At 49.4% G+C, this 24,250-nt stretch overlaps 1 protein-coding gene across 1 annotated transcript; it reads right to left on the minus strand.

Annotated features, from left to right (window-relative positions):
* Nucleotides 1-20,442: 20,442 nt before the first annotated feature.
* On the minus strand, nucleotides 20,443-22,938 carry LOC119459659 (uncharacterized). Its single transcript, XM_037721326.2, has 2 exons — nucleotides 22,760-22,938; nucleotides 20,443-21,208 (listed from the first exon to the last, which is right to left on the minus strand). The coding sequence occupies exons 1-2, from the start codon at nucleotides 22,812-22,814 to the stop codon at nucleotides 20,511-20,513; spliced, it is 753 nt and encodes a 250-aa protein (XP_037577254.1). The 5' UTR covers nucleotides 22,815-22,938; the 3' UTR covers nucleotides 20,443-20,510.
* Between the last annotated feature and the right edge of the window lie 1,312 nt (nucleotides 22,939-24,250).

Raw genomic sequence — 24,250 nt, forward strand, 5'->3', positions numbered from 1 at the left:
GCCACCAGCACGACCCCCCTCTCTTCGCTAGTCTTCGTGAAGAATATGTGGAGGACTGGCTCGACGACTACGAGCGAGTAAGTTCCGCTAATCGTTGGGACGACCTTAACAAGCTCCGCCACGTCTCCTTCTACCTAACGGGTGTGGCGAAGACATGGTTCTTCAACCACGAGATAGACTTTACTGACTGGGCTGCCTTCAAGCAGCGGCGGCGCCAAGTATTTGGTACACCGGCCGTTCGTTCTACCATCGCAAAGAAAACCCTCGATACTCGCCAACAGCAGCCAGGCGAGTCTTACACATCGTACATAGAGGATGTTCTTGCGCTTTGCCGCCGTATGAGTTCATCTATGCCAGAGTCAGACAATGTGCGCCACATTCTGAAAGGCATTAGATCAGTCGCCTTCAATGCCCTTGCCATCAAGAACCCCGCTACAATCGCTGACAATTGTCACAACGTGTCAGCGCCTGGACGAACTTGAGTCTGTTCGCCTTCAGCCGGACGTTGGCGACTATTCTTCTACTGGCGGACCCACATCTGCGTAGTCGTGATACGAGCTATGATACGCGAAGAATTACAATCAATGGGCGTGTAGTCACCGTCCGTGTGCCCCAGCCCGCCTTCTAGCGCAGCCTTGCGTGACATCATCAGGGATGAACTGGCGTCCTTGACCTGCTCCACGCGCGTGCAACCCTCTGTCTCTCGTCCCGCGCCAATGTACGCGGAAGTTGCCTGCCACGCCTCCAGGCAACGTCAACTCCACGGTGCCGCTACCCATGTACGCGTCGGTTGCTGCCGCGCCTCCAGTAAACATCTCGTCGATGCCGCCCGAGCTTTCAACAGCCAATTTGACTGCACTGACTCCTGGAGCACCTAGCCCCCTGTACTCCGCCATGACGTCCGTCACGTCCCACGTGCTATTACTGCGGCTATCGCGGCCATATTTCACGTTTCTGCCGCAAGCGCCAGCAGGACGAGCGTCGGGTATACGACATCTCTGAACGCAACTTTTCCGGTCGAGTCTCTTCCCAACGCCGGCGTTTCTCTTCACCTCCGCTCCGCTCTACTTCTCCGCCCGCATCGACTGAAGACAGAAGCACTTACCGTTCAGGCCAGACGCCGCTCCCCTTCGCCGTTCCGTCCGCTCCACGTCACCACTACGACCCGTCTCCCTCAACTCTAACATTCGTCCGGAAAACTAAGCGATGCAGTTTTTGGAGGAATAACTGCATACGACACCAGGACTGAATATTCCTCTAGCGCGCCCGTCCAATATTCTCTCGGTGTTTGTCCAAGGAGAGCCCGTCAATGCTTTGGTGGACACAGGTGCGACAATTTCTGTTATTCACGCTGATTTATGTTCCCGTCTCAGAAAAGTCACGACGCCATACGATGGACCGACGCTAGTTGCAGCCCAAGGAGACCCTGTTCGACCTTCCGCTCTTTGCACTGCCCGTGTCCTGATCAACGATATCCTGCACCATATACAATTAGCTGTGCTGTCCCCGTGCGCTCATCAACTTATTTTAGGGTGGGATTTTCTCTCTTCTGCTTCCGCGGCTATTTGTTGTGGCCAACGCGTCGTCCATCTTACGGACACCGACTACTTACTTGGGGAAGACAGGTACACGCCGTTGCGCCTGATCGCTGCCGAACGATACCGAACTGCCTCACGGCCGACAGCGCATTATTACCATTATGTCGACCAATATCGACCATGGTGACGTCTTGGTCTTGCCCTCTTCCCGTTTCCTTCATAAAGGCATCGCTTTTGCGCCAGGTGTGGTTCGATTTTACAATGGCTCGGCGCTTGTCACCGCCACGAACACGACATCGGAAAAATTCTCCTTCCGCAAAGCACCACAGTGGCTTGCGCGGCCGACCCAGGGCCTGTATGCGTCGTGCCCATTACGACTATGTCTTCCAAAGACCCTTCTACTTGTGCTACTGCTTCTCCCTCCGCCCTTACTGCAGGCCATCAGCAGTGACTTGCCACCTTCACAGATGCAGCAGCTGCTTGCTTTGTTGAACAAACACGCAAATTTATTTGATGTCCATTCGTCGACTCTGGGCCAAACCACGGCTGCAGCGCATCGCATTCACACAGACGAAGCGTCGATAGTGCGCCGTCGCCCGTACCGCGTGTCCCTAGCCGAGCGGAAGATCATAGAAGAAAATGCCGCGGACATGTTACAACAGAAGGTCATCCAGCCATCAGCTAGCCCTTGGTCATCTCCGGTTGTTTTGGTGCGAAAAAAAAAAGACGGTTCCGTGCGCTTTTGCGTCGATTACCGTGCCCTCAATAAGATCACTCGAAAGGACGAGTGATCCTCGAAAGGACGAGTGATCCTATGCCTCGCATTGACGACGCCCTTGATTCACTACAAGGTGCAGAATACTTTTCAAGCCTCGATCTGCGTTCCGGCTATTGACACATTCCCATGCACGAAGACGATAAAGAAAAAACAGCGTTTGCCACCCCTGATGGACTTTACGAATTCAACGTCATGCCTTTCGGGCTATGCAATGCACCTGCGACTTTTGAACGCATGATTGATACCGTGCTGCGTGGCCTGAAATGGAAAACTTGCCTCTGCTACCTGGATGACATTGTCTTCTTTTCATCCACATTTCCTCAGCACCTGCAACGCTTAGATTAAGTTCTGACGTGCCTTGCCGACGCTGGTCTTCAGCTTAACACGTAGAAATGCCATGTCGCCAGCAGATCTATTAAGGTCCTGGGGCATGTCGTGAGCAAGGAGGGCGTACGTCCTCACCCTGGCAAGATTGCTGCAGTCCTTCGCTTCCCTCGCCCAGAAAATCCTAAAGACTTGCGAAGCTTCCTTGGCCTCGCTTCTTATTTCCGTCGCTTTATGCGGAACTTTGCCTCCATCGCTGCGCCACTACACAAACGTACTACTTGCTTCCGGTGTACCCTTTCACTGGTCTCAAGATTGTGAAGCAGCCTTTGGCATGTTGAAGGGCGCCCTCACGTCTGAACCTGTGCTTTGTCATTTTGATGAGACTGCACCGACTCTCTTGCACACAGACGCTAGCGGCCACGGCATCGGTGCCATTCTTCTGCAACGCAACAACTCTTCGCACGAGAGAGTCGTTGCATACGCCAGCCGCGTACTCACCGATGCCGAGAACTATACAATAACTGAGCAGGAGTGCCTGGCGGTTGTTTGGTCCGTACAGAAGTTTCGTCGCTATTTGCACGGGCGTCATTTTACAATTGTTACGGACCACCACGCATTATGCTGGCTCTCCACTCTCAACAACTTGACTGGATGGCTGGGTCGCTGGGTTCTCCGCCTGCAAGAATATGACTTTGACATTGTTCATAAGTCAGGCAAAAAGCACCAAGATTCTGACGCTCTTTCTCGTTGCCCGCTTCCTGCGCACCCACTTGACACCTCGGCAACTGCGTCGCAAAACAGCTCTTCGGATGTCACTTCTGCGCCGGTTTCCTCTCTAGCCACAATAGACCGCCTTTCTCCGGACGACGATCAAACATTTGCATTTCGCCAACGGGCTGACCCATAATGTCGGCGTATGATAGACCACCTCTCTCGCGCTTCTCGCCCACCTAATGCGCGGCTTCGACGCCAACTCGCACAATTCAAGCTGGACAATCACGTGCTGTATCGGCGCATTTACCACCTCGACGGTCAACGCTGGGTGCCCGTTCTACCGCGCTCTTTTCGAGCCCATGTCCTCAGAGCATTCCACGATGACATGACTGCTGGCCATCTCGGTTTCCACAAAACCTACGATCGCATTCGAAGCCGTTACTATTGGCATGGCATTTATACTAGTGTCTCGAGATACGTCGGTTCCTGTTCTCCGTGTCAGCGTCGCAAACTCCCAACCTCCGCTCCTGCCGGCGAATCACTGCCTATGCCGTGTCCTGCCGCACCATTTGAGGTTGTTGGTATCGACCTTTACGGGCCCCTTCCTGTTACTGCAGCTGGAAATCGGTGGATAGTGACCGCCATCGACCACCTGACGCGCTACGCTGAGACAACATCAGTGATCACTGGCTCAGCTTCGGAGGTTGCCGACTTCGTCCTTCAAGCTATAATTCTGCGCCATGGTGCTCCTCGAGTACTGCTAAGCGACCGTGGAAAGGTCTTTCTCTCGCAACTTTTAAACGAAGTCCTGCGCGCCTCTGGTACCACCCACAAAACGGCGTCGAGTTACCATCCACAGACTAACAGCTTAACAGAGCGATTTCATCGCACGCTTACCGACATGATCGCCGTATATATTCAGCCTGATCACAAGAATTGGGACAAGCTTCTACCGTTCGTCACTTTCGCCTACAACACGGCCGTTCAGCGTACCACCGGCTACTCGCCATTTTACTTAGTTTACGGACGGTCGCCTACTTCCCTTCTAGACGTTTCTTTCTTCGATGCTCCTGTCAAACCATCTGCATCGTCTAGCGAAGAATTCCTTTCACGACTCGCTCAGTGTCGCCAGCGTGCTCGCGTCAACACAGCGGCCAGGCAACACGACCGGAAGATCATTTACGACACCCTCCATCGCGTTGTGTCCTTCCTACCTGGTGACGAAATACTTCTACTGACGCCCCTTCGCAAGCCTGGTTTGTGCGACAAGTTCCAGCCGCGTTTCAGCGGGCCCTACATCGTCCTGGAGCAGACATCGCCCGTCAATTATCGCGTGACTCCTGTTGTCGCCGCCACCGACCGCCGTTGTCGCAGCACCGAGGTCGTTCATGTCTCCCGCATGAAACCCTTCACTCGGCGTTCTTCGTCGCCTTGACTTGCGGCCAGGATGGCCGCTTCCACGTTGAGGGGGGGGGGGGGGGATTAGTGTGGGCGTTTAATACGCACGTCTTGTTCATCTCTATATTATCAGCATCATCCTACGTTGCGCGATCCTCATCTTCAGTTATGTGTGATCATCATCATCGGGTGTGTGCTTTTTCTGGTTCGCTCCCGAGTACTCGGGCCGAATAAACGTCGTGCCAACAGAGGCGTCATAATATATATATATATATATATATATATATATAACCTTTAATATAAGGTGCACTTGAAGAAACTTCTTGTGACCTTGAAGAATTGTTCACTTGGAAGAACTGTCTCATACTTCACTATCAGTAATACTGATTGACCTTCCCGGCAAAAGTGTAGCTCGTGTTTTAAGGCGTAAGCACTTCTGTGCTCACCCAAAGAGGAAATACGTCCGTCCTGTATGACGTTCGCTATCGAGAGAGGGCCCGTAGCAGTGAACTAATTAACGTTCCTGCTGCCTCTTCAACGCGAACAAAGCGGCGAGAATACAGCGCTCACAAAGCTATCAGCAGTCAGCGCTCTCTGTCCCCATCGCCGAACGCTTTCAACAATCGGCAAACGCCGCCGTACCATACGCAGCTGCCGTCGGAGTACAGTTGATCGCAGTTCAAAATGGTTCGACGCGGATGAATAAGGCGCTAAAGAGAGATAAAGGCTTACAATGATCGGAACGTCATCGGCGCACCTGCCGCCGCCACCGGCAGTACTTTGCTTGCGTTGTCAATTAACCTTACGCCGCCTTCCGAGCAGTTCGTGTCGCTGCAGCCCTAGCGTTTGCACTGACCAGATCAAGTTTCATAACATTGACTAATGACATCGGGCTGCGTGGAGACGAGCAAGTGGAGCAGTACTTGCGTAGACAACTCCCAGATGAGTTTCTGCGTGAATCTTTCTTTTTACTGTGAGCCCGAGTATAAATTCTGCTGTGCATGGCTGCTATTGATTCTGATTCGAGTGAATCCGGCTTGGCCTCATTTCGGTTACTGAGGGTATTATATATAACTTCTGCATGGAAGTGGTGACGTTTCCAACTCTTATAAATGTTGTAATTTAAAAAAATGAGCTTTTTTTAACACGAAAGTGTTTTATGTCGGGTTTCACGACTGATTTCGTAGCGGATGTGATACTCCAGCACCGCCTTCTAGGAGAGGTGAAGTGACGTACGGCATCATGACATTACCGAGCGCCGACAGGGAGTGCTTCGGTAGTCACAGCGCAGCGGAGGCTCCAACGCCGTGTAGCCAAGGAAGACTTAAAAAATGCATTTTTTAAATCCACCTTCGGTGTAGCCATGCAATAAAGAACGATGTGTAGCCTACAATAACTACAATAATACAATAATTATAAAATAAATAATCATACAAAAACATTAATAAAATTTTCCGATCGCAGGATTACAACACAGGAACCCTAGCAGAGAAGTATAATATTTAAACCATTACGCCCGGACGCATGTACGGAGACGCGACATGAAACGCCCTTATGAATTTTTAGCGAGCAAGTCAGTGAATTGAGACGCTTTGCGCATTTCGATTTGGCCGTCTCGACAAGCGGCGGCCATTGTAAGTAGTGATAGTGCGCGTTCGCAGCGTCTTCTGCACTTCAAAAAGTATTGATTGCTCTAAATTTACGGCAATGAAGGCATATAATGCGCAATAAACAAAGCCGCAAGAACATCTACATCCACAAGCACGAAGATGAGACAAATCCATGTACTTCTGTCTGTGTCCTCGTGTAGGCAGTTATAGTCGGATTAGCCTGTGGTGCCTCGTCGCCAACGGATTGGTTTCAACGTGCATCAGCAGTGCATCGCTTACTGTTTCGCTTGCGATGGCACCACCTAAGACAACTGCTACGCTAAAAGGCGCAGAAAGGAAACGACGACGCCGGGCGGATCTCGCTCTGCTCCGGCGAGAGACACGCCAGCGTGAAGCAGAATGCCTCCGCGCATTCGCGTCGCACCATGCGAACTCTGCCACTGTCATTCCTGCAGCTGTGCGCGTCACACCTCGACTGGTTGCCGTAGCCCCTTACGTAGCCGGACCAGAATGTTCGCACCTTCGATGAAGCCACTCGCCAGCAGGACTGTGCGCGCCAACAAACCTGCAACATGGCTGCCAGCCCACAAATCGTGCGCCTTTCGTTGCCGCAAACCATGAGTTCACGAAGCAAAAATGCAACAGTTTCCTCTGAAGACGGTCCCGGTCCCGCTCCCAAACCATGAAGCGGGCCACGTGGGCCGACAAAGTCAAGGGCTCCGGCACAGCACCCTCGATGGGAATGAAGACTCCAACGGCCAAAAGAGCAAATGGTGAGGCACAATCAGAGCATGTGAATGATCCCCGAATCCAATCACTTGAGGCGGAAAATCAACAGCTCAGGCGCGAACTCGCAGAGCTTAAGGAGGCCCTAAATATCATTAGAGGACAAATCTCGAACCGCGATGAAGATAAAATTACAGCTCTGGGCCCGTTTGCTGGCAAACCCAAGCGTAAAGCTCCCAACCCAGAACCAGTGAGCGAGACAGAAGATGAGGATGAGATGGCGGAGCCGAGCGAAGCCCCAGCTACCGCCGCCGATCCTCCTGCCAAATCAAAGGGCAAAGGAAAGCTAGCTTCCATAGAAAAACTCTAGGACGCATGATGGAAATGCTCTCTGGGATGGAGACGAGACTAACTCAACTAGAGAGACCAAAGGCCCAACTCAAAGGCAGGCTTACGGGTTCGACAATGCAGACTCAGGCAAACCCGAGACCCGAAGGTGGGGCTAAAGGGCTAATTGATCATCATCAGTAGGCAAAATGGCGAACGCGAATATAAACAATCTGAAAATCTGGCCGTGGAACTGCGCAAGTTTCCAGAGGCGCAAGGCCCCATTGGGACAGCTTATCAGGTCTATTGCGGACAAGCCGCAAGTCATATTGTTACAGGAAACTCTATGTGGAGAAGAAATTTGTCTCTCGGGGTACCGCACGATAGCATACAGGGGAGAAAAGGGCAGAGGTATTGCTACTCTAATCAGAAAGAACATCTCGTTCGTTGAGCACAAGGTCCCCGCGTACAAAGCGGGCCTCGAGACTCAGCTAATAGAGATCATACCCAGCAGAACAAGCAAGACTAATGTTTTCATTCTAAACGTGTACAGCGCGCCATCGGATAGGAAAAGAGAATTCTAAACATTACTAGGCACCGCGGCTAGGGCGGCGAGAAACACACCTCTCGTTGTTGCGGGTGACTTTAACACCCCCAATACGGAGTGGGGGTACGGTTATAAAAGTACAAAAGGGACGAACTTGGCCTTCAACGCCTCAGAGCTCGGATTAATACTTATAACAGACCCTAGGCTCCCCACCAGATCCGGTAACTCGGTTAGTCGAGATACAACCCCCGATCTCACCTTCCTCCGAGGTATCGAAGGCACGTGGGACAACCTCCAGGAGGGGCTAGGCAGTGACCATCACATACTCGAAATTCTGTTGCGTGTTAAATCCAGACAGCCCGCCAGATATGAGTATGTGGACTGGGATCTCTTTCGAAAAATCAGAGCAGAAACAGCCCCACCAGACGAGATGTATGCAGATCTGCTAGAGAATCTCAACAAGGCAGTTAAAGAAGCAACCAAGGAAATCACTACGGATCTGGAGGTTCCTAAAATGGACTCGAGACTAGCTCACCTTCTGGAGGCAAAACACGCCCTCTCAACCAGGTGGAAGACCCAAAAGCTCAATCGTAGACTCAGAGCGAAAATCGCGCATCTTAACAAGGAGATTGAGTCCTATTCGGCCCAGCTCGCCCGGCAGCAATGGGACGAGACGTGTACCGAAACGGACGGGCGTATGCGAAGAGGTAGCAAATGGAGCTTAATGAAAAGTCTACTCAACGATAAACAGTCTAAGGGTACCCTTAGCCTCGCGACGGATAGGCTCATAAATAAGCAAATCGCAAGCGGTCTCACCGAGAGGGAATTAGCCAACAACTTAGCATATACCTATCTCCCCCTCGCCAAAGACGGAGATCGCCCGGTAGATGTAAACTACATGGGACTCTCGGCACCTGATCTAGACCAACCCTTCACCGTATCAGAGATCAGACATGTTCTCTTCAATCTGAATGGCAGATCAGCCCCGGGACCCGATGGAGTCACGAACAAACTCCTCAGTTACCTGGATGATAGGGCAATCAAGATAGTCACGGCCGAAATAAACGAGGTATGGAAAACTGGACAGGTCCCGATAGACTGGCGTACCGCAAAAGTGGTACTCATACCCAAACCAGGCAAACCCCCACATATAAACAACCTGCGGCCCATATCCCTTACATCATGCATCGCCAAGGTTGCGGAGCACGCGATACACAACAGGATCACTGAGCATATTGAGAACAAGGAGCTCTTTAGACACAACCTAATTGGCTTTAGACAGGCGTTCTCCACACAGGACGCTATGCTTTTGCTTAAGAGTGCAATCTTTGATAAGAAGACTCGTGACGTGAGAGGGATCCTGGCACTAGACCTCTCCAAGGCCTTCGACAGGGTCGCGCATAGACACATCCTAACAGAGATTTCCTCTCTTAACCTGGGTCAGCGTTTTCATGACTACACCAAATCTTTCCTCGCGGATCGCAAGGCACACCTCCGACTAGGCACAGTCTCGGGAGGGCCCTACCAGCTAGGCAACTGCGGCACCCCGCAGGGCTCGGTCCTCTCCCCACTGTTATTTAATATAGCCATGCACAAGCTCTCCACTTGCCTCGATGCAATCCCAAACGTGGGTCACGCCATATATGCGGACGACATCACGATCTGGGCGCCGGGCGGCTCGCTTGCCATGCTCGAACACTCGTTACAAAGCGCGTTGGTGGCAACAAAAAACTTTCTTTCCAGAACGGGCCTTGAACTCTCCCCCGCTAAATCAGAACTACTGTTATACCGACAGTCCTGACAAGGGGTCAGAAACCTTGAGCCTCTGAAAACTCTGCCGATAGAAATTCGAGCTAAGAATGGACATCTCATACCAAGGATGGACTCGATCAAGATTCTAGGTCTCCACATCGATGCTAAGGGCTGTAACTCGACGGCCCTCAACAGGCTCACTGGACAGGCTAGTAATGTCCTAAGACTTTTAGCCCGCATCTCAAATCGGAGAGGCGGTCTCAAAGAGGACAATCTGCTCAGAGCTTACCAGGCATTCTTCTTAAGTCATGTTACCTACATCGCGCCGTACCTTAATTGGGGTAAGGCGGAAAAGGCCAAACTCGACTCTCTAATCAGAACCGGTATCAAGCGCGTGCTCGGCCTTCCGCAGTCCACGAGCACCGAGAAGCTGCTGGAGCTAGGACTGCACAACACTATCGATGAGCTAATAGAAGCTCACACAGTGGATCAAATAATGAGATTGTCGTTCTCTAAGCCAGGGATCAAAATTTTAGAAGAAGCGGGTATCCAACCCAGACATGAACCGGGGACCAAAATTAGCCTGACCCAGCAAGCCAGAACTCGCATCATGGTTGACCCCGTACCGCGAAACATCCACCCAGTGCATAACGAGGGTAGAAGATTCGCGAGAGCCAAGTCGATCCTTAAAAAGATCAATCAGCACAAACTAGGGGCCCTCTTTGTCGATGCTGCCAGATATGACAGTGGGGATAAGTTCGCTGTCTCGGTTGTAGACGCGGAGGGCAACCTGCTTAATGCAGCTTCTGTCTATACTAGTTTGCACATGTGGCGGAGGAAGCGGCGATCGCTCTGGCTTTTCACAGCGCAAAATTTCCCCTTATCATCTTCTCGGACTCACGCACAGCAGTTAGATCCTTCTCGGCCGTACTAGTGTCTGAACAGGCGAACCATATTGTGAACAAAGCACTTCAAAGAACTCGGGAGAGCAGCGAAGGAGGATACCACATCTCGTGGTTCCCAGCCCATATAGATGCCTCAGTTAACCCGCTCGGATGTACTCCTAACGAGCAGGCCCACCGGATAGCGCGCGATTTCACGTACCGCGCTGTCAGGGGTAGCCAGGCTCGGAACGAGGTCAACATTCACAAAGATCCATTATGTACCTTCCACGAAATTGTTTCCCATTATCGTCTCGGCAAGAGGAAATTTCCACCCCCCACCCCAAATTGAACAAACCTCAGGCTAGCACACTCAGACTTCTGCAAACCCGTTCGTATCCCACTCCCCGGTCCCTTAACAGGATAGACCCTGACCATTCACAGTCGTGCTCCAAATGTGGTCATGACTCATGCTCTTTTGATCACATGCTCTGGTTGTGCCCAGCCCTTAACGCCTCTCCACCCATCACGAAAGAGCAATGGGAGGAATCGCTCAAGAGCAGCAATCTTCAAATCCAACACCAGGCTGTCCAGAGGGCCCACGACATCGCGACGGGACTTGGTCTCCCGGTCCCATCGTGGGCGGAGCCACCGACTTAATCTGGGGGAGCCTTCGGCTCGCCTAGATCTTAGTTCCTCAGGACTGAAATAAAGTTCTTGTCATGTCATGTCTCTGAAGACACGTTTCACTTTCGTGTTCTACCGATTCCTATGAAAGAAGGATCAACCAAATTTTTTTTTCATAAGTTGTTAGCATTGTCGACTGGAAAGAGAAGCAATACCGAGACATATCATTCACGTGCATTTCGCATGCCGTTGATAGAAAGCTCTGCCCATGCGGTCACTGAAGTCTGCTGGTTTATTTCAGGGTTGGAAAAGCACGCAAAGCGTTTTAAGCGAGTGAACATAGAGCAACATATTTATTGTCTAGGGATAGGCTATCCATACAATTAGAAATAATTACTAAACAGACCTGTTTAGTGTACCTTGACGACGTCGTCGTCCTTACATCAAACTTCTACGATCACCTTAAGCGCCTTGCAACGGTAACAGAGGCCATCAAGTCATCTGGGCTCACCCTGAAGCCAGAGAAATGCCGTTTCGCTTACGAATAACTTCTGTTCTGCACGCCAGGAGTATTTCCTGATACAGAGAAAACAGCTGTCATTACAAACTTCGCACAGCCCGTGTTACCGTGTGCCAACGATAGGCGCTTTCTCAAGAAGTTATCTCTCCTCGCGGTGCCTCTGACGCCTCTGACTTAATATACAACGTCGAAATTAAGAGGGAAATACCAGAAGTCGAGGCATTTGAAGTAATAAAACAGCGCCTGGAATGACGGCCAGTACTCGCTCACATCGACGAAGACACTGATACCGAAATGCACCCCGACGCAAGCAGTGTAGACCAGCGCGCTGTCCTTTTCAAGAATAAACACGGACTTGAAAAGGTCATATCTTACGCTAGCTGGTTGCTGTGTCGAAAGCGAAAGCCAATTATTAAACGACACGAAGGGAATACCTTGCTATTATTTGAGCTAACACGAAATTTTGCCCTTAATTTATGGCCAACCATTCAAAGTCATAAGTGACCGTCACGCTCTCTGTTGGCTAGCCAATTTTAAGGACCCTTCAAGACGCCTTGCATGGTGGAGCCTCCGACTGTAAGAATTCGGCATCACCATGATATACAAGTCCGGAAGAACAGACTCTGATGCTGAGTGCATCTCGCGCGATCCTATCGCCCCGCTGTTGCAAGACGACCGGGACGACTATTTACTAGGGACAGCCAGTGACGCCGATTTCGCCGAACAGCAGCGAGCAGACCCAGAGCTAAGAAGCCTTGCGTAGTTATTGGAAGAGAAGACCGACCGAGAGAGAGAGAGAAAGAATGCATAGAAAGGCAGAGAGGTTAACCAGAGGTAGTTCCGGTTGGCTACCCTGACTGGAGGAAGGAGTAGGGGGACAAAAAGAGGAAGAGAGTGGAAGGGGTGACATGGAGAAGTAGAGACGAGAACAAACAAACCGCGCACACTGTAGAGCGGTAGGGCGCGGCGTTCTTAATGTCTGTCGTGAAGGCCCGTAGACCGCAGGAACCCTAGTAAAGCGAGTAAGGCTATCAGCTCGGATGTTCGTCCGGAGCACTGACCTAAAGCTTTTAGTTCCGTTAGTGGACGATTGTCCAATTGGTCCAGCACTCTGCACAACACTTGTCTTTCGGCATTAGCGCTCGGGAAGACACAGATAATGTGTTCCAGCGTCTCATTGCTGTTGCACATGTGGCACGTGAGGCTGTTGGCCATTGCAATAAGGCAGGCATATGAGTTTGTAAATGTAAGGCCTAGCCACAGACGGTACAGCATGGTCTGTTCACGTCTTCGTAATCCAGGCGATAGATGCATCCGTATATCCGGAGACAACGAACTCAAACGACACATGGTGAAAATGTCCGAGTCCCACAGGGGCAAAGCACATTCACGGGACATCAATCGCCTCCCAGCCGCAGCGTCTGTTCGCGAAAGTGGAATCAAGAGAAATTGACCACTTTCATGCGCAGATCGTGCGGCTTCGTCGGCTTGGTCATACCCGCTGATGTTGCAATGTCCTGGAAGCCATTGAAGGACTATGTTGTGTCACTTGTCATGGCTGCGATGATATATCTCTCGTATTTCTGAGGCTAGTTGTTCATTGGGTCCATGCGCATTGGGCTTTGTATGCAATGAAGGGCTGCTTTGGGATCACTAAAAATTGCCCTTTGTGGCGGTGGCTCCTGATTATTGAAATCAAGTGCAGCACGCAGTGCCGCTAGTTCTGCACCCGTAGAGGTGGTAACAAATGAAGTTTTTAGCTTGATTTCTTCAGATTTTGCCGGGTTGATGACTGCAGCAGCAGAGCTGTGGCGTCTTACCGAAGCATCTGGGTACACATGTTGGCGGAATCTGTGGACGTTGTAAATGTGTTCCAAAGTTGCTTGTTTCAAAGCCTGCAACGGCGCTCCAGCTTTCTTTTTGATGCCCGGAATTGTCAATTGTACTTGCGGCCGGTGCAGGCACCACAATGGGGCTGATAATTGTGTAGCAGGCGTGAATTGTGATGGCAAAGAGGACTTATGTCTTACTATACTTTGGTAAATGTTGAATGTGGCCTCTTTGCTGGCAAGCAATAAAGATGGTGTGAGGGAATCTGAGTCAGATGTCAGATGAGTGCCCTCAGGACATCTGTAGCAATGTAGACTGTCATAGAGGAGTCTCTGGCAACGGCCACTGTCTCACTCGATGACGTATTTTTTGGGAGACCAAGACAAGTTCTGAGTGCTTGGGCTTGCACACTCTGAAGTCCGCGGCTATTTGTAGTGCAAGTATTTCCCAGTACAGGTAAGCTGTACCGCTGGAAGCCCAAAAATAGCGCTTTATATATTTGCAGCATTGATGGTACCCTTGCGCCCCAGGACTTCCCGCCCAGAAACGCGAGAAGGTCCACAATGGCAGCCAAACGCTTTGTCATGTACAATACATGAAGGCTCGAAGACAAGTCTCGATCAATGATGACGCCAAGAATTGGGGCGATTGTCTGTATGGTACATTTTGGCCATTAATCCGCAAAGCATATGGAGCCATGCATTGCGAGCAAAAGCGACGAGTGCACACTTCTCAGGTTCAATTGCCAGGCCTTGCCTTCTTAGATATGTTGACATGGCCGTTGAAGCCTTCTGAATTGGTGCGCGGACTTGTACACGTGTCACTCCTGAAGGCCACATGCAAATGTCGTCTGCACATACGGAGAGCAGCATGGTTTGCGCTAACTAATCGGCGAGACCAACGAGCACCAGGTTAAACAGGGTAGGGCTAAGTACTCCGCCTTGCGGTACACCATGACTGGTATAGCTAGACGGCGTTGGTCCGTCTTCAGTCCAAATAAAGAAAGACCTTCCAATCAAATAGCTGCGCATCCAGCGAAAGACGTGCCCACCAGTCCCTACAGCTTCTAAGGCGTCCAGAATTGCTTGATGATGTACAGTGTCGTAGACACCATTAACATCAAGAAATAAGGCCGCATTGATTCGTTTCAGGTGTTTCTGATGCTGTACATACGTCATAAGGTCAATAACGCTATCTATTGACGAGCGTCCGCGTAGAAAGCCAGCCATTACCTCTGGATAGACGTTGTAAAATTCCATGTACCATTGTAACCGTGTAAGGATCATTCTCTGCATTACCTTGCCGACACAGCTGGCCAGTGCTATTGGACGGCAAGATGAGCGTTCCAATAGAGATTTGCCAGGTTTGAGGAGTGGAGCAAAGCGACTGGATTTCCACGTGATAGGAACCAAGCCGTCACGCCACGATGCGTTGTATAGACCAAGACGTGCATCTCTGGCCTCTTGACCAAGGTTTGCAAGCACAGAATATGTGATACCATTGGGTCTTGGTGACGAAGATCGCCTGCACCCAGCGAGTGTCGCCTCCAGTTCTTCGATTGAAAAAGAATACGTCCATACGAGGATCTCGGGAGCCAGGGGTAACAACAGGAAGAGGTGTGCAAGGCTGGAACGTCGGGCCCACGATCCTTGCGCAGTAATCTACTGCTACATCTCCTTCTCGACGTCCTTGATGGAGGGCTAGACATTTAAATGTACGGCGCTGTTTAGCAGCTGGTCGAAGTCAGCGGACGGTTCGCCAGACAACCGACAGAGGTTTACGTGGATCTAGAGTCTCACAGAAAACTTCCAGCGGTGCTTTTGCAGCACAGCAATGCGACGCTGAATTTTCTTTTGAATGCCCCTGGCCTCTCTAAAGTCGTAAACCGATTTGGTCCATCTATAGCGTCGCTCCGCTCACCGGCGGAGTGCACGGAGGCTCCTCAAATTCCGTGTATTTCTCCAATGGACGAGATGAACGCATAGCATCCTGCATGGCCTTGGCGATGTGAATTTCCAGTGTGGACGAAAAGCATCTTCCATAAGTGATTTAGGCACGGACCAATCTATTTTTTCTTGGAGATATGTCAAGATGCCGATTTGTCTAGGCCCTTTTTCTTCAGGTAGGTAGGAATGTGATGGATTCCGTGGGTTTCTATATCTGCGAACGAACGGACGCTGCGAGTGAGTGTACAACCAGCCGCGCAGAAACGTGGGACTGCCATCATTTCACATCAAAGTTCATAGTCGCATGCAAAGGAAACAAGGTTTCTTCCTTTGGAATTTACCTTGATGCTTCCCCAAATTGAATGACGTACATTAAAGTCCCCAACAACAATACATGGACCAGGAGTCGTATCTAAAATGTCCCTCAGTCTCTTCCTGTCGAAGCGACTTGATGGAGAAAGGTAAGCGCCCACTAGAGTAAACGCAAGTTTGTGTGTTTTCACAGTGAAACAGACATACTAATTACTGTCATCAGGCCGCACTGGATGAACAACATAGGTCAGTTCGCACCATATGTAGATGATCACCTTGCTAATGTGATTACAAGTCGATGACACATAAGGTTCATAGCCTGAGAGCCAGACAGGTTTCTTTGGTTCAGTTCACAAGCAATGATGGGGAATCGATTGGCGAAAACGTACTGACTAAAATCAGCAATACGAAATTTCAGTCCACGGGCATTCCATTGCATAATGGACGCTTCCTTGACTTGTCTGAAGAATAGCTGAGACAGTAGAGCCATTGTGCTTGCTATTCGAGGCTCGCAAGAACCGGACCCAGACCGTCCACCAGTTGCAGAGCACCCCCAGCAGATGCCGTCAGCATGTCATTTATCAACACGCGAATGACTTTCATTAGAGAGTTGATAATTTCGATTACTTGCTTTTCTTGGCCTTGCACGCGATCTGTGGGGTCATTCGTGCGTCGGTAGTCTACTGTCGGTCTTTGTTCTGCTGGAGAACTTAATGCCGGAAGTGCTGTCCAGGCGTTTGCAGTAGACGTATTCATTGCGTCACCAGACACCGTGTTGTTGGTGCGGGTGACCGCCTTGGGAGCACCAGCTGCAGGAAGTGGCGTCTTTCTTACGACGGTATCAGTATTTTTCCTAGACGAAGATCGTCTGCGGTGGGCACGACGCCATCGCACTTTGGCGGCGGCCTCTCTGTGGGTTGAGTTGTCTCTCACCATTTGTTTTAGCACCCTGTCTTGTGTCTCCGGCAGTCTTTTGACGATGCTTCATACTTTGTTCCAAAGGTATACAGGCACGTATTGTGCCCGTTTTTGTTGCATAACAGCGTCGACGCAAAGGAAAATTTCTCGCCCGTCTGCGCCAACTACCATCAGGTTGTGCCTTCAGCAATGCGGCCAGATGTTTAGACGCCTTTCATGACGACCCAATGGCAGGGCATCTCGGTGTTTCCCGTACGCTTGCGAGGATTCAGGCGAAGCATTACTCACCTCGCCTGAACGCCAACGTCACCCACTACCTGAAGACGTGCTGAGACTGCCAGTGACGCAAGACACCACCGACAAAGTCAGGGGGATTGCTGCAGCTAATTGAGCCTCCTTGCCCACCGTTTCACGGAGATCGGGATAGATTCGGTGGGGCGCTATCAAACGTAAAAATCTGAAAACAAGTGGGTTATTGTGGCTACCGACTACGTTATCTATACTAAGCGGAAACGAAAGCCCTGCCCAAAGGCAGTCCGGCGGAAATAGTGACATTCTTCGTCTAGAATATCCTGCTGCGACATGGTTGCCCAGAAGTCTTTATTACCGACACAGGAACGGCTTTTACAGCTGCGCTTACTCAAGCCATCCTGCAGTATAGCCAGACGAGTCACCGAAGGACAACCGCCTACCACCCGCAGACCAATGGTCTAACGGAACGCCTGAACCACGGCGCTCCACCGGCGCAGTGGTTATACCATCACAATCTATGAGGATCACATACAAGACTTCTCACGTGACATCATCGACCGCTTCGGAGCTTGTTGCCCTCCGAGGTGCCATTGATTATATTAACAACCAACCGGCTAATCGGTGGGCAATATTATGTGATTCAAGGGCGGCCCTACAATGTCTTTTGTCAGCTCTTCGTCGCGGGTCCTGCGAACAACTCGTCTCGGAGATACGAGAAATGCACCACCATACGATAGCAAAAGGACACGACGTCGTGTTTCAGTGGCTGCCGGGTCATTGCGGTATTTCCGGCAACGACATCGCCGACGAAGCTGCTAGGAAAGCACACGAAGGAGCAAATCTTGTTTCTGTGCCTTTATCGAGGACTGACGCAGCCCAACACCTAAGCAAGCTAGCGCACAGTATGACATTGGAGAAGTGGCATACAACTGAATTCACCCAGCACCGGTTGCATTCTCTCGACCCATCTATGCAGCTGCGGCTGTTGCCTGGATTTCCTCGAAATGAGGAAACAATGCTGTACCACTTACGCTTGGGTGTTGCGTTCACCAATGCTTACACGTGTTTGATTGGAATGGCTGATAGCGCCCAGTGTAATGCCTGCGGTGTCGATGAGACTATAGAACACCTACTATGCTACTGCCCATCATTTCAAAACGAAAGACATGACCTCTGCAACGTTCTCAATAGGCTAGATAGAAGACCGTTCACCTTGAGCAAGATCTTGGGACCATGGCCTCGAATATCACAGCTGCAAAAGGCCACAAAAGCGCTGCTGCGATTTTTGAAAACTACAGGACTGAGTGACCGTCTATGATCCGGACTGATTGATCAGCAGTGATAGAACAGAGATCTGTTGCAACGTCGGTGATATCAACAGCGGACTTTGTATTCTTCCTTTAATCTCTCTCTCCCCTTTTCCCTTCCCCCAGTGTAGGGTAGCCAACCGGGCTCAGTCCTGGTTAACCTCCCTGCCTTTCATTAAATCATTTTCTCTCTCTCTGAACAAGACGCCACCGACATGTTAGCGATGTACATGCACTATCGATCAAATAGGTTTACGGACAAAGGGATCTGACGCAGAATATCTCTGCAGCCTCCAAACGCAACCTGGTATTTCCATTTCCAATCACTACTGGTGTATGCGATCAACAATTGTCATGTGCGCTTTTACTGGCTACTTTTAAGTCTGTTCGGACATTTAGCGTTTCCTGAGATCCCGTCGTCCGTAAACGTTTTTGGTTGATAGTACGTCGACGTCCACAACAAGACATGGAATACCGTACTGGCGTATGACTGTCGATGCCTTGCTGCCGCACGTCACCGTTGAAGCAGCGAATGTCGACGTCGCCGCCTCTTTACAGCGTGCCGAAGAAGCACGCCAACTCGCCCGCCTGCGCTTCAAAGCCCGCTTCAAAGCCAGAAATGTACGGACAGCCGGCCCTACAATCTTCGACAACGCAACGTGGAATACAATCCCGGCGGCCATGTTTGGGTGTGGACCCCGATATGCCGACGGGGAGTTAGTGAGGATCTTTTGTGATGCTATTTAGGACGCTACAAGATCGTCCGACGTATTGGCGCTCTGTATGACGTCTGTGCCAGACGGAATTTCGCAAGTACACAGGCGCTGCGCACGATTAGAAATCGTCCACGTGGTGCGCCTCGTAAGCCCTGCTAACAAACTCTGGGTCTTTGTTTGTTTCCTTGTTTGCTTGTTTTTTTACTACGTGTGCTTCATTTTTATTTTATTTGTCTTTTTTGTAGCATCGGGTAGATATGCCTTTCACGAGGGGTTCGTTGACACCTCTCACTACGTATCCTTTTCTCGGGGGCGCCATTTCACCAGCTAACAACTTAAGGACATTGCTCAATCGAAGACACGCATGCATTGTCTGGAACTTACTCGAAGGTTATCGTTTATTCTATCTAATGTGTCTGTTGCGTCTGTTGCCACTGAACCTGGTGTAATCTGATTGTATGCGTGACGCGAAATTTGCAGTACTTTCTGGAAGGCGCGTGGGCACCAGCGATAACACTGGAACCTTCGCCGAGTCCGGTATGAAAGCCGCACTATTGACCCGCTGGTCAGCTTTCCATGATTACGACTATGCTCACCGCTTTCGATGTGCTGCGAGTGTCGCTTGCTTTATAGGCGCAGGTTCGTCCCATAAATCTTTAGTTATGCAATTCGCAGTACTGCTAGCGTGTGCTTCACCGCCACCACGAAGTGTCAATTTTGTTACGTGCTTACTTCTCGTTTTGTCGATAAAAACAAAATAAGACAGTATTTCGTATAGCTGCGAAGTCAGTGTCGTGGGGCATTTATTTATGGCTTCAGCACTTACTTCCACGCCTCATATTTAGGTCAATAACGTTGAGATTTACCCACACATTGCCCTTAACATGGCCTTTATTCCTATCTCGGAGGCTACGCTCCAAGAAGGTCATATTGACTTGACCTTCTCTCCAGGGCACGGTAATTTTTTTCACTACAATTATAGATCACTAGCTTTTTGCTATGCATTTAACTAAACATGCGCATAATGCAAGACGCGTATTATGTTTTAACTCCGTACTTATGTTCACCTAAACAGATTTGTGGGAGCTTAAGACTAAGAAAGATGTGCGTGTAATTTATAAATTATATTGTAAAGGACTTTTATTAAACGCAGATCGATTGCAATTTTGGTGCCATTGTCTGTTTTAAGCCACTTGTTAGCCTGAGCTTTCGTAAAGCTTTAGGTGCCGGAGAAGAAATCAGACAGAAATAAAATAAAACAAACAAGAAACGTATTCCGACGAGCATCAAGTACTTTATTTTACTTAATTGTTGGCTATATGGATTGTTCGATTCAATATAGTCCATTCGAATTGGAGCAAGCTGAAGAGCAACAGATTTGAGCGACGGCGTTTCATTTGCAACGACGATCCATCGTAACTCCGTAAGAGGACCGCCTTACGTTTCTCAGGTAATGCTAGACGCTTCACAGTGGATATTCTTCCTTAACCGCTCAGGATACTTTTAAATCGTTCTAGCGGGCCCCTGTTACGATGCTTAATGGCATCGAATGGAAACGCTGGCATCGCTGCCGCCTTGATTTTTTCAATCAGCGACTTCTTGTTTCGTTCCGAGGGCCACTTGAAGAAGTTGTACCAGGCTCTCTCTTCTACGTGGGGCCAATATTCTGAAGAGCTCAAAGCTGCCATTAAGAAACTGTCTACGATAGCACGCTCTTGGTTTGGGTTAGCAGGTGGATCCAAATATTCTTTTTGGCCCCATGATTTCCCTGCGGCATTGACCCTTTCTGGAGACAGCGCTTTGACTTGGCCTTTTTCCACCGCCCACAGGCTTTCCTCAGATGCATTTGCCGCGTCTCGTAGAAAGCTCACAAGCTCTTTTGGCGCCCTGACATCGCCAGAATAAGGCCCGAGAACATTGGTGACGCGCTGGTGGGCACCCGGTAGTGTTGACTTCACGTCACGGAGGGCACCGACGATGCCTGTCAAAACGCCACCCGCTTTACTTTGAGCTGCCCAGTGGACACCCCGAAGAGTGTTCGCTATGGCAGGAAGGCTTGATCTTATAGTAGGAGCAGCAGGGAATCCCGAACGTGTTGTCCTTGTAGGATCGCCGAACATTTTGGTTCCGGACAGGGAGGGCAGACTTGCATACGTGAGCTCCGAAAAAAACAAGATCGTGACTAAAAACAAATAAATAAAAAGCCGTAAGTTGAGGTTCGAAGGAATGACAATGTTTTGTCTGCTGGCAAACATTTGTACACAATATTTTTAATCTGCAACACATAGGTCACCGTGAGAGGCCTTTGTACTGCAACGGGCGTGAATTCTGGGGTTTTAATGGATTCTGGGGTTTTACATGCCAAAACCATGATTTGATTTGAACGTCACAAAGTGGCAGTATGCAAAATTTGTGACAACGGGAGGGAGAGAGCAGCCAATCGGCAAGCGGCGAACTCCGCGGACGATTGTCGTTCGGGGAGTTCATCGGGGAGTTGGTGACGTCAAAATGATCGACACGCTCCTGTCGATCATTTTGATTACGAGCACGTCGTCTGCTAGGAGCAGAACGCGACGAGAGATGTGAAGTTCAAGCGATCATCGGCTCGCTACGAGACCGGCTTCGCATCCCACGTCTCGTGGATTGGATTGGATCTGAATGGCGGCTGCTACTAGGAGTGGTTTATCGCTTGCAGATTTTTCTGCTCTCTCCTTCCGTTCTCAAAAACTGTTTCATACTGCTACTTTCTGGCGTCCCAGCAACTGAACAGAACGCGAAACGAACAAAGACCTCCGATCGCGTCCCAGATGACTCCGACGTGACGTGTGCAATGACGCACGCACTCGGCACACCTTTCGTCAACCAGAACCATGGAACCGCCGTGGTGTCGGGGAAGCGTGCTCGTGCCGTACTCAGGAGGCCCGAGTTCTATTTCCATCCAGACCTAAGTTTACTAAATTTTACTTTGAAAGCCAATTATATACTTCGTTTACGGGAACCCCCCTGAGAAATTTGGCGTCAATCCGAGTATTCTTGACGGGTTTTTACTACAACCGCTGCCGGCCGTTTTTGTTAACGTCATTCGGTCACGGCGCCGACATTAACGCCTTATTTTCGCGTAATGGGCTATGTAACGTTTACGCATTAAAAGTAGGCAGTCACTTTAGCATACGCTGCAGCGGATGAAGACGAGAGACTGGGTGCTTATGAGACATTCATTAAATTACTTGACATTCTCGTTCGAATTCGTTGTTACTTCCTATTGCTTGTTTTCTCCCACCAAAGGTCGCTTGTTCGAGTGCCCTATTAATCTCTACGGCATTTAACTGTGCCTTAATGAACTTCGCCGTTATTAACACCACAGATCGTGAGTTCGAGTGCCTTAATTAACTGTGCATCAATTACATTTGTCTTAATGAACACCAAAGGTCGCTGGTTCGACTCCCGCCAAGGGTCGTGGGCTCAACCATCAATGGTGCCACCATCCGTTTTGGTGTCATTGAATTTTGGTGCCGTAACACCGAACGGTAAACTTTTCGACCCATGAGCCCTCTCAGGTTTTCACGTAAACTTTCACTAACATCAGCAATCATATTCGGATACGTCTGAGAAGTGGAGAGCGTCTTCCACTAGAAGCACTTATCTCTTACACATATCACTCAAGCTGTATCATGCATTGGGAGTTTAAGCTTAGGACAACGTATTCGCGGCATATTGTACATGATATACTTACTTGCTGCCACGCTACACTGCACCACCGAATTTCTCGCGTTTATCACAGGTTTCATGTTTGACGAAGTCAATTTTCTGGTAGCAGATTGAGTGTCTTGCACTCTTATCAGTTACATGGATGCAAGGGTAAATGGTCAGAGAGCAAATGTAAGGATAGGTGTACCGTACTTCTTCACAATAGGCAAAGCAGGTTCATTTTTGCACTACACGGAGTGCCTATGCACAAGAGGCACAAAAATATTACGCCGTGCATTGATGAAAAGAGTGTTCAAGAAAAACAAATACGTTCTCGGTAGCCATAAATTGTGTGTGAGGTCTTATCCTTTCTATTCCGAAGTCGATCCAGATGAGCTATAGGCGTTCAGAAGCTCCTCAGCGGCGACAACAAAAACAAAAGGAAATATGTGATTCAGACATGCTGTCATTTTCTTCAAGGAACGCTGTCATGCATAACGACTTTGGAAGTTAAGTGCACAATGGTATATTTGTCAACAACGACAGCGCCTTCTGCTCGAAATGGGTTGCCGAGAATAGCCCAGCTGCTCCTAACCTCTAGTGTTTCATTCAGCTGATTGAAGTTGTTTGGGCCTTGACTGTACTTATCGTTCGCGTGATTTAGCACTGGCCTTCTCTTTACAGTTGCAATGTCGTATTTCATTTCTGCATTTATAAATTACCTCATTAATACAGTTCGTTGACTGACCCGTTCAGGTTTCCAGCATATAAATAAATTGTATATATATATATATATATATATATATATATATCGCCGCAGTTTTATATTCTGGTTTCCTGTTTGTTTGCAGGTACATCAACGAAAAAGATTAGAGACTACAGTAAGGCAAAATATGGTTGAAATAACGCTGCAGTTACCACATTTTTCTATGAGGAATTTTTCCCGCTAAGAAACCACCGATCTACCGAAGAAAACTGGTTGCTTTTCAAACACAAACTCTCTGCGCTGATACAGAAGCACGTTCCTCTCATTACAATACCTAATGATAAAACTAATCCATGGTTCAACAAGGCCCTACAACAATTACGGAATAAAAAGAAGCGCCTGTACAGAAAAGCTAAATGTACTTCCTCTCTGCCTCTGTTGGATAAGTATAAACAGTGTCTTAAAACATACTGTTCTGCTATTACCACGGCCAAAGACATATATTTTACTCACGATCTTCCATCGCTATTGCAAACTAATCCAAGAAAATTTTGGCAAGTTATATCTCCCGAAAATAAACAAGACCCCATATCACTACACATACTGATGGCTTACCATTAACTGACATTGAATGTCCATCTGCGTGTAACAACTTTTTTGCATCAGTGTTTACAAAGGAAGATCATTGCAGTATGTCAGTTGTTCCTGATTGCGACTACCCATTCATGGAGCCCATGAAGATTTGTCCCGAGGGTATTGCATCTCTAATTAACAACCTTAAGTTATCCTCATCTGCCGCAGTTGACAACATAAATTCGAAAATTCTTAAAA

Source organism: Dermacentor silvarum, chromosome 7 (assembly GCF_013339745.2).
Source record: "Dermacentor silvarum isolate Dsil-2018 chromosome 7, BIME_Dsil_1.4, whole genome shotgun sequence".
Lineage (NCBI taxonomy): Eukaryota > Metazoa > Arthropoda > Arachnida > Ixodida > Ixodidae > Dermacentor > Dermacentor silvarum.

Coding starts and splice junctions, on each gene's coding strand:
- LOC119459659 (XM_037721326.2), bottom strand. CDS start 22,814: ATGAAACCTGTGATAAACGCGAGAAATTCGGTGGTGCAGTGTAGCGTG. Junction 21,209..22,759: donor GCAGTGTAGCGTGGCAGCAA/GTAAGTATATCA, acceptor ATTTGTTTTTAG/TCACGATCTTGTTTTTTTCG.